General features: G+C 33.4%; 1 protein-coding gene across 1 annotated transcript in view; it reads left to right on the forward strand.

Moving 5' to 3' along the window:
* The window catches only part of LOC120204611 (DENN domain and WD repeat-containing protein SCD1), a 30,909-nt gene that overhangs the window by 4,623 nt on the left and 9,800 nt on the right, over positions 1–16,486 (forward strand). Inside the window, 7 exon segments of the mRNA XM_039204674.1 lie at positions 12,424–12,644; positions 14,429–14,483; positions 14,575–14,658; positions 15,523–15,718; positions 15,830–15,959; positions 16,040–16,070; positions 16,163–16,207. Coding sequence (XP_039060605.1) covers positions 12,424–12,644; positions 14,429–14,483; positions 14,575–14,658; positions 15,523–15,718; positions 15,830–15,959; positions 16,040–16,070; positions 16,163–16,207 — 762 coding nt within the window.

A 16,486-nucleotide genomic window follows, 5' to 3' on the forward strand; every position in this document is an offset into this window, starting at 1 on the left:
CCAGATGGTTTTACTATGAGATTTTTCAAGAAGTATTTGCCTATGTTAAAGGAGCAGATTATGAAGTGTCTTTGATTTCTACAGTGGAAGAAAATGGGACCATGGGGTTAATCATGCATTCATTTCCTTAATCCCTAAGAAACTGAATCCAGAAAGCTTAGAAGATTACAGTCCAATTAGCCTTGTTGGCAGTTTATACAAAATCATTTCTAAAGTTCTATCCAAAAGATTGGTTTCTTGTATAACAGATTTGGTTAGTCCTTATCAATTCGCATTTATTCCGGGTAGGCAACTCCTTGACTGTGCATTCTTAGCTAATGAAGGTATAGATTATTGGAGGAAGCAAGGTAGGAAGGGGGTAGTCTTCAAAATTGATTTTCGAAGAGCCTATGATACGGTTGAATGGCCGATTCTTCTTAAAGTAATGAAAGCTATGGGGTTTGGGGAGAAATGGGTTTCTTGGATTGAATATTGTCTATCTTCTGCCTCAATTTCGGTTCTAGTAAATGGTTCTCCTACTGAGGAGTTCCCAATGACAAAAGGGTTAAGACAAGGCTGCAGTCTTTCCCCCTTTGCTGTTTAATCTAATTGGTGAACTCCTACATCTAATGGTGATTAAAGCTTCTGATTTGGGACTTTTCCAGGGGTTTTGATATTGGTAGATCAGCTAATCCTTTCCTTTTGACTCACCTACAATTCGCCGATGACTTGATTCTGTTTAGTCATGACTCTCTTACTAGCATTCAGAACATCAAAAGAGTGCTAAGGATTTTCAGTTTAATGACAGGGTTACATTTAAACCTATCTAAGAGTAAATTGCTTGGTATAAATGTTGAAGATGCTACCTTAAATGAATGGGCGAATGATATCAGATGCTCAGTGGGCTGTTTTCCTATGGATTATCTTGGCTTACCTATAGATGCAAAGAAAAACTCTGAAGTACTTTGGGAGCCGATTTTACAAAATTTTAACAACAAGTTAGCTGGTTGGAAGGCTTCTACACTGTCAATGGCGGGCAGATTAGTGCTTATAAAATCGGTATTATCATCGTTACCGATTTTTTTCTTATCCATTTTCAAAATGCCGCTCAAAGTAAGGCAGAAAGTTAATACTTTGATGTCTAACTTTCTGTGGGGGGAAAGCTCAAGTAAAAATCGAAATCACTGGGTTAGTTGGCAGGCAGTTTGTAAACCTTTGGAAGACGGTGGCTTGGGAATTTTGAATTTGAATAACATAAATAGGGCTTTGTTGGGTAAATGGGTGTGAAAATTTGCAAATGAGAAAGATTCACTTTGGAAAAGGATGATATGCAGCAAACACAATGCTAGTATTTTATCTCTGTCAATTAGCAACGTTGTTTCGACTCAAGATTCCTAGATTTGGAAAGGAATTGTGAATAATTATATGAAGGATGATGATATTGGAGGATGTTTGAGGTTGAATACTAAGACTCAATTGGGAAGTGGCAAATCGATTTCATTTTGGAATGATGTTTGGATCAATAACCTACCCTTGAAGATTCAATTTCCAGGATATTTGCATTATCAAACAATAAAAGGGGTAAAGTGGCTGATTTTGGTTGCTTTGATGCAAATGGATGGGTGTGGAATGTTCAAACAAGAAGAAGCTTATGTGATTGGGAATTGGATCAATGGATTGAACTAATGACAGCATTAAATTGTTTTAATTTATCTGACTCAATGGAGGATTTTCTTTCTTGGTCTGGGAAGGGGGATGGTCTGTTCTCGGTGAAATCCTGCAGGATGGCTCTATCAAATAGTCAAGGAGGTGGTTTTTCTTGGAAAAGATGGGTTTGGTCAGGTTTCGCTCCCCCTAGAGTAGAAACATTCCTTTGGCAAATCACACACAAGAAATTGGCAGTCAGAATTGAGCTGAAGAAAAGGGGGTTCCTATGGAAGACGCACTATGTCCACTATGTAAAAATAATGAAGAAACAGTCCAGCATCTTTTTTTCTCATGCTCAGTTGCAGGGGATATTTGGAACAGAATGTTGAAGATTTGTGTAAAACCCCCAACCCGTATCCGACCCGGATACGAGTCCGAAGTATCACATTGACTTTTCAAAAATTTATTCGTATAAAATAGTGAGTAATTTAAAAACTTTGATAACAGTTAACTCATTCAAAACGTTTACAAAATATATCAGAGTTCATACAATTTATATCTTTAGACTACATGCCAACTACACTCTATAATCAGTACATATATTTTCTGATCTGACATTTGGTAAGGAGAACTGACCTGTCTTGCTCCGCATTAGTCTTTACTCTTCTCGAAACCTACGTGTGAAACAATCACACGCTAAGTCGAAGACTTAGTGAGACATAAAAACTTATAAGGTAAACGGTAACTAATAATCATACCTAAACAATTCTTACTATCATTTCATACCACTCATACTTTTACATGTAACGAATATATGCATACATATATGTCCTTATCAGTCATATATCTTATCTCATGTTCCTATGATCTCTTATGTCCATATCATATAACATATACCATAACCAATTGCACATACACATACCATGTCATGTAAACCATATATATATATTATCATAAAACACGTACACCCAATCAATTATATTATCATCTTCATTTCTTTCTTATTTTATCACTATCATTGATTCCTTTCATCATATAGTCTTATAAGTTACCATTTGTACAATCAATATCACACATGAAATACCACAAGGGAACAAACATATTATCCTATCACTTTATTAATATTATCTATTTAATAGCCCATGATACTCATGTGAGAACTAAAGATATGCGAGTACATAGAGGTTGTGCACTAATACTGTCACCACAGCTCATATAATTGCACCGAAGTGCCACGTAGAATTGCACCGGAGTGCCACGTAGAATTGCACCGTAGTGCCATATAATAATGTCCCGAAGGACCACATATCACTCCTTAAGAATCATATACATATACTAGGGATCAAGTATGTGTCTCACCAGACTTCACACATGTTCCAAATAATACATATATATCCCGAAGGACCACATATCACTCCTTAAGAATCATATACATATACTAGGGATCAAGTATGTGTCTCACCAGACTTCACACATGTTCCAAAGAATACATATATATCCCGAAAGACCACATAGACCCTCGACTCTTGGCATGCCAACTATACCCCTAGCTCTCATGACAAATAACATGGGCATTATATTTTATATCCTTTTACATATTCATGTAACCATATCATATATTCATATAAGCTCATGGTTTCATTCACATATACATGTAATCACGTAGTTTCTTTCATGTAATTCATGTCACTTTTCATATGAATTCATATTCATGTGTCACATAGGATTCACCCTCATGTATCACATATACTTTCTCTTTCATATGGCTCATAACATTTCTCATGTGTTCATATGACATGTAACTCATTGTCATCTTATCATGTTACCACATAGACATATCATCTTACAATACATACAAAACATATCAATACCTATATTCACATATACCTATCACTTCATTATCCTTATTATTATTCTTATCATCACCATTAATCCCTTTTACTTACCATATTCATATCAATAACACATATACCCATGCACACATATAAATCATAACAAATACATACTTCTATGAATTCATGTTTTTCACTATTGGAAATAGACTTATCACAAGTCTTATTTTCCCTTGAACCTCATATACTAGAGAATGTGCACTCACCTTAGCTTTGCTTTGATTCGATTATAATCCTTCAATTGATTCGGAACGGGATCACGTTCTACATCTACATCATCATACATAGATCTATATTAGTATTATAACTAATATACTCTAATAGTTCACTCTTTAGACCAAGAGAAAAGTCAATTTCATCTTTTAATGAAGGTATGCATCGATGCACTACTGATGCATCGGTGCATAAAATGTATTCGATGTTGTATTATTAATGGGATGCATCGATGCATGCCTTATGCATCGATGCACTAATTGCATTCGATGTTTCCTTATTAATGGGATGCATCGATGCACTACTTATGCATCGATGCACAAATTGCATTCGATGTATTTATTTTAAAAGAGTGCATCGATGCACTACCAATGCATCGATACACCTTCAAACAATTTCTGGGTTTTAACATTGATGCATCGGTGCACTTTGAATATGCATCGATGCACTCTGCCCAGAACCTCTTTTTGAACCCGAAAAATCATTCTTTTTGGATTAAATCCTTCATATTTCAACCCCTTTCATATTCCTAACTTTCATATACATAATTAAACTCATTAATATTCATTTATCTCATCTTTAACCTTAATATCCTCTCCTCTTTAGGAATTTCAAGAATCATACCCTATTTTTCACATGTTTCAAATCCAATTCTAACACTTAATACTTCTTAATTAAGCTGATGGCAAGTCAAATCCAATTTTAGAACTTCAAAAACCTTTCTATAACAAAAGTTCATTTATAAACCCTTAATAGAAATTCCTTTCTAATTCTATCTCTTTGGTGTTTTAAATTTATATAAGCTTTCCTTAAGCTTATGTAACCCTCAAAGACTCAAATCCAACTTAAAACTTTCAAGAAATCAAAAGCTAAATCAAATTTACCTTTGCTCTTGGCTTCCACGTGAAGAAGAAGAAGAAAGGAGAAGAGAATTCTGGAGAATTCTCTCCCTTTCCACGTGTATATAATTCCATTTTTTTTCCTTAAATGATCAAATGACCATTTTACCCTTTATTTCCTTTAATAATTACTAAATAACCTTCATCATATATATCCAATAATCATTGAACTACTTCATTCTTCTACTTTAGTCATCAAATTCTGAAACTTTACAATTTGGTCACTAACCCATAATTTGAGATGTTACAAATCTCCCCTCCTTTTAAAAAAAATTCGTCTTCGAATTTTCACTGCACATCCTGAAAAGGACATATCTTCTAACGTTCTCCTGCTGCTTTCTGAACTTAATCTTTTGTATCATCTTTAAAAACTTGGTTCTTATCTTTTCAATTATTCGACTACCTTTTTACTTTATATCTCCTATCATGTCACTTATCAGATAGACAATAACATTAATTCTTATTACTCAAACTCATAAATCAATCAAATTCCTTGCCAATCTTCAATTGTCTTTCAAGAATCACCAAACTTTTATTTCATCCTTACTTGACTGACTCCAAATCTTCCTTAATACATATAAATCTTTATTCATTTCTCTGACTACATCCACTTGACCAAGAAACATAACCTTAAATCTTCATCATAACTGATTAAACATACACTTTGCATAACTAAACAATTTCTCATATATTTATCTCCTTGCCTATATCATATTTATATGATCAAAATATACAACCACATCCAGATTCGTATCTCATTTGATTAACTTACTTTATGTTTCCTTCAAATCTGATAATTCTAACATCCATGCCATTACAGCTAATTAATAACAACTTTTCAATCTAGGGCGTAAGCCCTGATCAAATTAATCTTACACATCATTTCAGTTAAAATCAACCCAGTGTAATTCACTTATTGAACCCATACTCTCATTCATATACAATATTATGCCTTGTCTCCTTTATTACCTTCATCGAACCATTCATATACATTCTTTGCAGTCGGAATTATTTCAACAATAGTTTACTCAACTAATCAAATAAACATTCAATCTCATACACCATTTCACTTCCATTATTCAAGCTTAACATTCTAACTTCCTTTATTTATAAACTGATCATTGATGTACCCATATTTAAACTCTTCTTATCAATCCTTAGTTTTACTCAAACATTTGAATCCTCACTTCCTTCACTCTATCACTTTACTATAATCACAGTATAAAACTGTATCCAGATTCACTTCATATTTGGTTATCATAACCTACCATATCTTGAAATCTTGTAATTTCAATACATTCCGTCCGATAATCTTGTTAGCCCACGCTAACTCTTTCTATCTTAAATACAAAAACAGTATCTACCTCACTTGATACATTTAAAATACTTCTTATCCTTCACATTATTTAATTTCTAGCAAAACACTTAATCCCTTCCTTGATCTTTATCCATTTATCCTTTTATAATCCGCATTGTCTTATACATAACTAAACCATATCATGTTCTTCATAATCCCATGCTCTTTTATATCACATATATTTATCCATAACTATCACTCCTTATCACATTTTCATTACTTTGATAGTCAACTTTACTCGCACAAAACCTTATTCTTTACTATTCTTATACTTATGTTTTCTCCACTTGTTTAAAAAAAATCACCAGATTTCAATACTTTTTCTGCTTCGATTTACATAACTTCTAAAAGAACTTTTAACCCACTTCACAAGGGTTGTCTTTAACCTTGACTTATCCTCAATTAACTCTTTGTTTAATCTTTCAAGATTAACCCTACTGTTGGAGTCTGTCGAACTCTCATCTGATTTGATTCTCTGACGGAGAATACAACTAATTCATGTCTGGTTTAAAGTTGAACCAGAATCTCTACCTTTCTTTGATGGTGCGAAAATTCTATGAAGCACTAATTCTCTTAATCATCTAAGATTTTATTTCTCCAAACTTTTCGTTCTGAGCTTTTTCTCTTTAAAGCTTTAACACAATTAAACATTTCTTGAAACGATAACAAATTCAAAACCAGTAACACTCTTTTAATTTAAGGTACAAGTCCTAACAAAATATCACATGTATCATTTTTCAGTCGGAATTAACTCAGCAGCAATTCTGCTTAACTTAATAAACTTATAATCATACTCATACAAGGTGTAATTCCCTTGTTTCAAGCTCGTGTATTCCAGTTTCATCTGTTTTATAAACTGGTCATCAATGCACTTATTCTTGAACTCTTATACAATTCTAATCACATCATTTAATCTTTTAACGTTCTTATGGTGACAATTGTCCACCATACTCTAACTTACCAAAGTAGTAACAAAAATACTCAATTCAACATCTCCACTTTGAAGAAATGAAAACCTTCTATCATATCATTCAACCAAAAGTCTATAACAATATAACCTTCCTCAAATCCACCCTTGAACTTGGGTGCTCGCAACTTTATCAACTAATTTGATACATTCATTCTATGAGTTAAAGAAGTATAAATTGAAAACACATCAGAACATTCTTCAATCATGAAGAATAATTTTCCAAATTTTATACAGACATTTCCTGAGGTGTTCGCTCTTCTCCCTGCCTAGCCAGGGCAGGTGAATGCTATTACCTTCAGGTTTATTACCTTTCACTTCTTTCGAAGCTCTTATTATCATACTTCTATTATCACATACTAATCTATTTTTTTTTTAGCAAGACATCATACTTCTTACACTATCAGATCAGAATTTTTCACTTTGAGTTGGCATGTACACTTTTTAAAACACTTCTGACTTCGATTTAAGCCTAGAATCGGCTAAACCGTAGCTCTGATACCATTAAATGTAACACCCCCAACCCGTATCCGACCCGGATACGAGTCCGAAGTGTCACATTGACTTTTCAAACATTTATTCGTATAAAATAGTGAGTAATTTAAAAACTTTGATAACAGTTAACTCATTCAAAACGTTTACAAAATATATCAGAGTTCATACAATTTATATCTTTAGACTACATGCCAACTACACTCTATAACCAGTACATATTTTTGATCTGACATTTGGTAAGGAGAACTGACCTGTCTTGCTCCGCATTACTCTTTACTCTTCTCGAAACCTACGTGTGAAACAATCACACGCTAAGTCGAAGACTTAGTGAGGCATAAAAACTTATAAGGTAAACGGTAACTAATAATCATACCTAAACAATTCTTACTATCATTTCATACCACTCATACTTTTACATGTAACGAATATATGCATACATATATGTCCTTATCAGTCATATATCTTATCTCATGTTCCTATTATCTCTTATGTCCATATCATATAACATATACCATAACCAATTGCACATACACATACCATGTCATGTAAACCATATATATATATATATTATCATAAAACACGTACACCCAATCAATTATATTATCATCTTCATTTCTTTCTTATTTTATCACTATCATCGATTCCTTTCATCATATAGTCTTATAAGTTACCATTTGTACAATTAATATCACACATGAAATTCCACAAGGGAACAAACATATTATCCTATAACTTTATTAATATTATCTATTTAATAGCCCATGATACTCATGTGAGAACTAAAGATATGCGAGTACATAGAGGTTGTGCACTAATGCTGTCATCACAGCTCATATAATTGCACCGAAGTGTCACGTAGAATTGCATCGGAGTGCCACGTAGAATTGCACCGTAGTGCCATATAATAATGTCCCGAAGGACCACATATCACTCCTTAAGAATCATATACATATACTAGGGATCAAGTATGTGTCTCACCAGACTTCACACATGTTCCAAAGAATACATATATATCCCGAAGGACCACATATCACTCCTTAAGAATCATATACATATACTAGGGATCAAGTATGTGTCTCACCAGACTTCACACATGTTCCAAAGAATACATATATATCCCGAAGGACCACATAGACCCTCGACTCTTGGCATGCCAACTATACCCCTAGCTCTCATAACACATAACATGGGCATTATCTTTTATATCCTTTTACATATTCATGTAACCATATCATATATTCATATAAGCTCATGGTTTCATTCACATATACATGTAATCACGTAGTTTCTTTCATGTAATTCATGTCACTTTTCATATGAATTCATATTCATGTGTCACATAGGATTCACCCTCATGTATCACATATACTTTCTCTTTCATATGGCTCATAACATTTCTCATGTGTTCATATGACATGTAACTCATTGTCATCTTATCATGTTACCACATAGACATATCATCTTACAATACATACAAAACATATCAATACCTATATTCACATATACCTATCACTTCATTATCCTTATTATTATTCTTATCATCACCATTAATCCCTTTTACTTACCATATTCATATCAATAACACATATACCCATGCACACATATAAATCATAACAAATACATACTTCTATGAATTCATGTTTTTCACTATTGGAAATAGACTTATCACAAGTCTTATTTTCCCTTGAACCTCATATACTAGAGAATGTGCACTCACCTTAGCTTTGATTTGATTCGATTATAATCCTTTAATTGATCCGGAACGGGATCACGTTCTACATCTACATCATCGTACATAGATCTATATTAGTATTATAACTAATATACTCTAATGGTTCACTCTTTAGACCAAGAGAAAAGTCAATTTCATCTTTTAATGAAGGTATGCATCGATGCACTACTGATGCATCGGTGCATAAAATGTATTCGATGTTGTATTATTACTGGGATGCATCGATGCACTAATTGCATTCGATGTTTCCTTATTAATGGGATGCATTGATGCACTATTTATGCATCGATGCACAAATTGCATTCGATGTATTTATTTTAAATGAGTGCATCGATGCACTACCAATGCATCGATACACCTTCAAACAATTTCTGGGTTTTAACATTGATGCATCGGTGCACTTTGAATATGCATCGATGCACTCTGCCCAGAACCTCTTTTTGAACCCGAAAAATCCTTCTTTTTGGATTAAATCCTTCATATTTCAACCCCTTTCATATTCCTAACTTTCATATACATAATTAAATTCATTAATATTCATTTATCTCATCTTTAACCTTAATATCCTCTCCTCTTTAGGAATTTCAAGAATCATACCCTATTTTCCACATGTTTCAAATCCAATTCTAACACTTAATACTTCTTAATTAAGCTGATGGCAAGTCAAATCCAACTTTAGAACTTCAAAAACCTTTCTATAACAAAAGTTCATTTATAAACCCTTAATAGAAATTCCTTTCTAATTCTATCTCTTTGGTGTTTTAAACTTATATAAGCTTTCCTTAAGCTTATGTAACCCTCAAAGACTCAAATCCAACTTAAAACTTTCAAGAAATCAAAAGCTAAATCAAACTTACCTTTGCTCTTGGCTTCCACGTGAAAAAGAAGAAGAAAGGAGAAGAGAATTCTGGAGAATTCTCTCCCTTTCCACGTGTATATAATTCCATTTTTTTCCTTAAATGATCAAATGACCATTTTACCCTTTATTTCCTTTAATAATTACTAAATAACCTTCATCATATATATCCAATAATCATTAAACTACTTCATTCTTCTACTTTAGTCATCAAATTCTGAAACTTTACAATTTGGTCACTAACCAATAATTTGGGATGTTACAATTTGGGACATCTATACAGCTTTGCCTAATTATCCACAAGTTTTGCTAAGTTCATGGTCTGATCTAAACAGAAAATCGAACATTTGGAAATTCATTCCGGGAGTAGTTCTTTGGTATATTTGGAAAGCAAGGAATTCAGTAGTGTTTGAAAATTCTAGCCTTGATATAACCTCTCTCTTTTTCCTAATAAGATTTAGGTTGGCTAGATGGTTTCTAGCAAAGTTTCCTAATATCCAAATTCAAGTTGATTTGTTGGTAGGAGACCCCTCTCTAGCAGACAGGTTTGGTTACCAGAATACTCATAGGAGTTCGAAACAAAGTTGGCAGCCTCCCCCTATAGATTTTTACTAATTTAATGTTGATGGGGTTGTCAAGTCTGATGGGATGAAGGGAGGAATTGGAGGTATTTTGAGAGATTGTAATAGCATTATCCTATCGACCTTCTCTGTTAGTATTGGTCCAGGCCCTCCTCCGTTGGCTGAACTAAAAGCTATTAAGAAAGGCCTAGACATTTTCCTATCATCAGATTGGGCGGCAAAGGGAAGATTGATCCTAGAAAGTGACTGTAAATCTGCTGTAGACTGGATTGTGCTGCCTAATTCTGTTCCTAGTTTCTTCAGTTCACTTGTTGAGGATATTGTGTCCTTAGTTCATGAGAAGGCGATTATTATTCGATGGATTCCTAGGGGATGTAATTGGGAAGCAGATAAATTAGCTAAGGATGGGATTGGTTGATTGTAAGGGTATTTTTATAGGGTGTTTTAAGATTATAGTTTTATTCTGATGCCCTAATTGTATTGGTATAATTTATTGTAATAGTTTCTCTATTCAATAAACTAAGGCACTCTTTTCCTCCTTCCGATAGTTACTCTTTCCAAGAGCTAACTAAGAGGGAGGTTTTTAATGAGGCCTATTATTCCAATCAAAAAAAAAAAAAAAATCATACAAAGATATCCTTTTTTCTATCTCTATTAATTGGCATTTTATCATCCTAATAACATGCCAAGTAACTTACTACATAATGTATTTTCCACCTTATCTATATATTAATGGTTTGCTTATGTAAGAGTTAGATGCTTGGCTTACAGGGAGATAAGGATGTTTGCATCTCTTCCAAAATATTCTGATAATCAAGCTATGGAGTTTGATAACTGTTTCCATGGTCTTTTTTTATTAGACACATTATTAACGATTATGTAACATTATGTGCAATGCATGTGACACAAAACTAGTTTCCTGAAAACTTTGAATGATCATGGTTTTTTCTATATATATTGTTGTAAAATTTAGTTAATTGAAGTATTTCAAACAATCAAGGTCAAATTTTTTTTAAAAAAAAGTATAAAAAAACTAATGCTACATGTACGAAGTTTCTAGGGCAGAGAGAGTATATAGTTGAATGGTTGCTTACTTCTTTCTATAAAGTTACTGGGAAAAGATATTGCATCATTTAACTTGGGATGATTCACATGTTTATACATATCAGGTGTCTAAAGAACGGTCCCTACTCATTTTCAATGAGAGTTAAGGTAGCCAATTTTCCAGAAGCTTAATCTAGAAATTTATTATATTACCCTAAGCATGGGGATGGTGAATGTTGGATGTCTCATGCCCTGTAATCCTTACCACTTCATTTTTCTCTCTCCTGGTAGATTTTTTTATTATTGTTATTTATTATTATTATTATTATTTTTTTGGGGGGGGGGGGGTTCTAAAATAGCATAACAGGAACTCTAACTTGAGACAATCTACCATCATTTCCATTTTAGAATCTTGTTTAGGAACTTCCAACGCCATACCTGCCCATTTTTATTTCTAGAAAGTAGGAAATCAGTAAATCAAACAATATGGACTCAGTCTCTAGGGGTTTGGATCCTGTTCCTTTCTCTGCAATTGTTTTTTTTTTTTGCATTACTATATTCCATAGCATCATATTTTCCCCATATCCTCCAAAGAAACACAATAAATTGGAATTTCTCAAGCATATAATTGTCCATATGATTGTTCAGCTTAATATTTTGCTACCTAATATTTAATAACCCGATTGCTGTGTAGTGTATCTTGTTCGTGTTGAACCTTTTACTTCGGCATTTTAAGCTGCAATTTCCCTTTTCTTTTTTAGGTAGTTATCGTGGATCTCGAGTTCAATCAAATCACCACGACTGAAGAAATACCGCCAATTCCTGAACCAGAACTAAGTTTACTGCGTGATGAAATACTGAAATTATTGCATCCAAATGTGGTGGGGATAGATCTGATGAAGGCTGATTTCTGTGGTTCATCTGATCAGAATTTTAAAATCATCAACAAGCCTTGGGGAGAAGAGCATGACCTTCAGCTTAGGTGATTCTTGGACGCCATATGAAATGTTTATGAAGTACATTTACAGTCCCATACAATGTATTCTATACTAGGTGCATTGACATGAAGAATCTCTAATATTTTCATCTTTACAATAACGTAACCCATTGCTATATAAATTTTCTGTTTTTTACTGCAAATTTCCTGTTTTATGACATATGGTTTTTTTTTTTTTTGATAGGAATTGTAGGCCTCATTAAAAACCCCCTTCTTGAATAAGGAACTTATAATGAGTTCCTTCATCAGAGGAAGGAGGAAAAGAGTGCCTTAAACTTCATTAATGAAAATACATAAGATTACAACAAGAAGATAAGCCCCTTACAACAATTTGAAAATCCCAACATAAAATACCCCTAAGACACACTGGAATTAGCCAATGGCGGATTTAGCCAACCCATCAGCCTCAATATTGGCTGTCCGAGCAACCCATCTAATAACACCCTCAACTTCTTTTAGCTTAATTGTTATGTTCCTTACAAGAATGAAAAAAATCTGAGGGCAGAAAGTTCCATTCTTAACCCAATCCACTGCCAATTTGCAGTCTGATTCTAACAACAAACGACCATTAATACCTCCTTTCACTGAATCAAAGAAAATTAAGCCCTTCTGAATAGCCCTTAGCTAATTACTTAATTGCTGTTACTTATGATGTGGAGTGCATATGTTTATTTTTCTTCCTCATTTTATTTTTAGAGGAGAAAAGAGGCTCTGGGTGAAGTTTTTTGCCTATAAAAAGAGAAGTATCAAATTAGATAATTATCTAGGAAAAATTAGCTATGTGGGTTATGCTTTATCTTATTTTCTGACCTTTCATGTTATTTTGTAATGACACTTTGTTTGAAAATATCTTCTTTCTCTCTCTCTAGAAGTAATGTGAACTGACCATATATTTTCTTAATTAGCTGTCACCTTTACTGGGGAGCATGTTTATTACACGATTCTGCCTTTTAATTTTGATTTTTTTACAATGATTTTAGATAATTGAAAATTTTTCAAAAAACAAAAGTTGTATAGCCTTCATCTTAAGGTATTGTTCAAATAACATTATGTTTCACCTTGTATTGCTCTTCAAGAGTTGCTCTATTCACTGTACTGTAGAAAAATCATTTTTTGGATGATTATGCAATCGCTTGAGCTATTCTTGTTTTAAAACATTTCCTTTTTGGTATAGTTGCAAATAGTACTTTGGAAAATTATCTGATATGGAGGCTGTGTAAACCTGTATATTTTAGGGTTTATGGATTTAGGGTTAGGGTTAGGGTTAGGGTTAGAGGTTAGAGTTTAGGGGTTAGGATTTTAGATTTTAGGATTGAAGTAGGCAGGTTTTGTAAAATAAATTTTACGCAGCCCATGTATCAAATGATAACCCATTTTCCTATGCCTCAAAACTACTGCTATTTCATTTCCCTTTGTAGAGGGCTGCCTTTTGGAGTTGAATTTATCTTAGGGTTTTATAGCTTGAATTTGTATGTATTTTGATTTGTTAATTTTTTATGAGTTGGTATTAAAAGCTGTTGAGATGTGAATTGTTTGAGTTCAGAGATTTTTTCCTCTTAATTTTTGTAACTTATCCTATTGCCTATGGTTCTGATTAGGCTTCATCTGATTCTCATCAGATGTGAATATGCATTCAATTAATCTTTATAAAAACTTTATTGTGAATACTTGTTTATTGTGAAACTTTCAGCACGTAATGTAGACATCTTATTTATACATCTCATTAACATGGTAAATTTAGTGTGTTTTGGTCATTTTTGGTTGTGCAGGTTGATATTTTTAAAGTTCTTTGCTTCAATTTTAGCTGGCTACCGCAATTTCATGGTATGAAAATTTGTCTTTAATCTTGTATGAGTTTGGCTTTTCACTTTGGACCAATCTAACCTGAGTATCTTGTTGAAATGGTTTTTGTTAGGAAAACAATGTCACTCATGTCTTTAACACTCAGGCATTTTTGAAGAAGCGGTCTCGGGCAACCAACCAGCCACCAGAGCCTATGGTGATACTTTGCCTTGTTTACATTATATATGATTAATGAATATGTTAGAATGTTCTATTCAGCATGATTAATTGTTTAGGTTTGTGGATACATAGTCAATTCTCATGGTGTACTGCAGTTTTGAGGATTTTATAACTTTTGGAATTCATGAAGTGTAGGTTAGAGATGTGGTATAAAGTAATTAGGTTTTGTTAAAATGAGGGTTTCATTTAGATCTCAATTGAGGAATGGAAATCGAGTGTTGCTTTACTGAAATTTTCCGCAGCAGCAGAAGTAGCTGAAGGTTATGGCTACTTTTGTTATGCTGTCTTGAATAACTTGAGAACATTGTAGCTAGAGAGGAAGAAGAAAAATTTCACTCAGTACTGCTATTCATCCATGCTTCAACAAACTAAAATATGAAAGCTGTTTTTTTCCTTTTATTTTCTCTTTGCCAAGAGCTACATAGGTATTTATCAGGACATTGATTCTCAATAATATCATTGACAAGCTTGTTTTCTAATTTGAAAGACTAAATCTAGGCTTCTACTGACATATAAGGACTAGTATTCCTAGTTGAAGTGGCTTATAGACAAGTAAGAGCCTAATTGGGTTTAAAGAAATCGACCTAGTTCCTGAAATTCTTAAAACAGACTGTAAATAAAAATTTACTTCAGGTGCAGGATTTGCAGAAATTCCAGTTGTCCCTGTACATGATAAAAGCCGGAATTTCTGAAATTAATACCCTAAATTTCTGGTGCTGAAATTAAAAGGGGCAAATAACCGGTCTCTTTTTCCATAGACACGTCAGCTCTTTTGTGAATTAAAAATCTTTAGTATAATTTGCTCATTGGTAGTTACCTTTGTTGTCTTTTCCTTGGGCAGGTTGCACAGTTTCTAGAATCTCATGGTTTCTTGGATTATCTGGAGAGCGGTCTAGGTTCTGAGGAAAACAATGATAATCTTCTCGACAAATTACAAGATGCCCTAGGAAGAGGACAAAATCCTCTTTCTATTCTTCCTTCCCCTTTGGCAGAACCTGAGATAATAACAATATCAGATCCTGATGTTGGAGTATCTGGTAACTTGCATGAATCTTTGTCAAAGTTCCGAGTTCATTATCTTATTTGAACTGACAAATACAAGCAAGGTTGTAAATAAATAACCATTTCTCATGTTCTTATTTCTTCAGGAACAGGTGCCAAATATTGCTATGACAGGTTCCCATCAAATGTTAGAACAGAAGAGCAAGAAGAAAAGAGAAAGCAGATTCTTGCTGCAGCAAATGGGGCTATTGAATACTCGGGAATGCAAACGGCAAGGTGTTATAAGTATTTTTTTGTGTGCTTGGTCCTTTTAATAGTTAGGATGCTCACTAACATGTCCGTTCTTTCTTTTCCAGTTCACCTTCTATAAGTTCATTGGAGAGAGCTGTAAGTTAGTTACACTATCATCTGATGTTTCAGTAGCTTTATCATCAAGATTAGGATCTCTGTAAATGAGTTCAACTATCATTGTTTTACAGGCGGAAAGAGAGCGTATGGTTTTGGACATAAAAGTTAAGTTGCAGGTAAAAATTCGTGAACTTTTACTTTTACATTTTGCCTGTCTATGTATGAGAGAAACTTTTTTTCGTTACAATCTGAATCTGAAAAGAGAAATATTGCCATTTCTCTCATTACGTTGTATTGTTTCTTATACAAAATAAGACATTGCTTGGTTTTACATTCTCAACCTTATGGCTACATTGAAATACAGTTTGTCATATATAATATATATATTTTCTGTTATTATGACAGCCAGTAGGGGAGTTTGCTTTGTATGTATTGGAGATAAGCAGGTTGTTCTG

Source organism: Hibiscus syriacus, unplaced genomic scaffold (genome assembly GCF_006381635.1).
Source record: "Hibiscus syriacus cultivar Baekdansim isolate YM2019G1 unplaced genomic scaffold, ASM638163v2 tig00011079_pilon, whole genome shotgun sequence".
Taxonomy (NCBI): Eukaryota; Viridiplantae; Streptophyta; class Magnoliopsida; order Malvales; family Malvaceae; genus Hibiscus; species Hibiscus syriacus.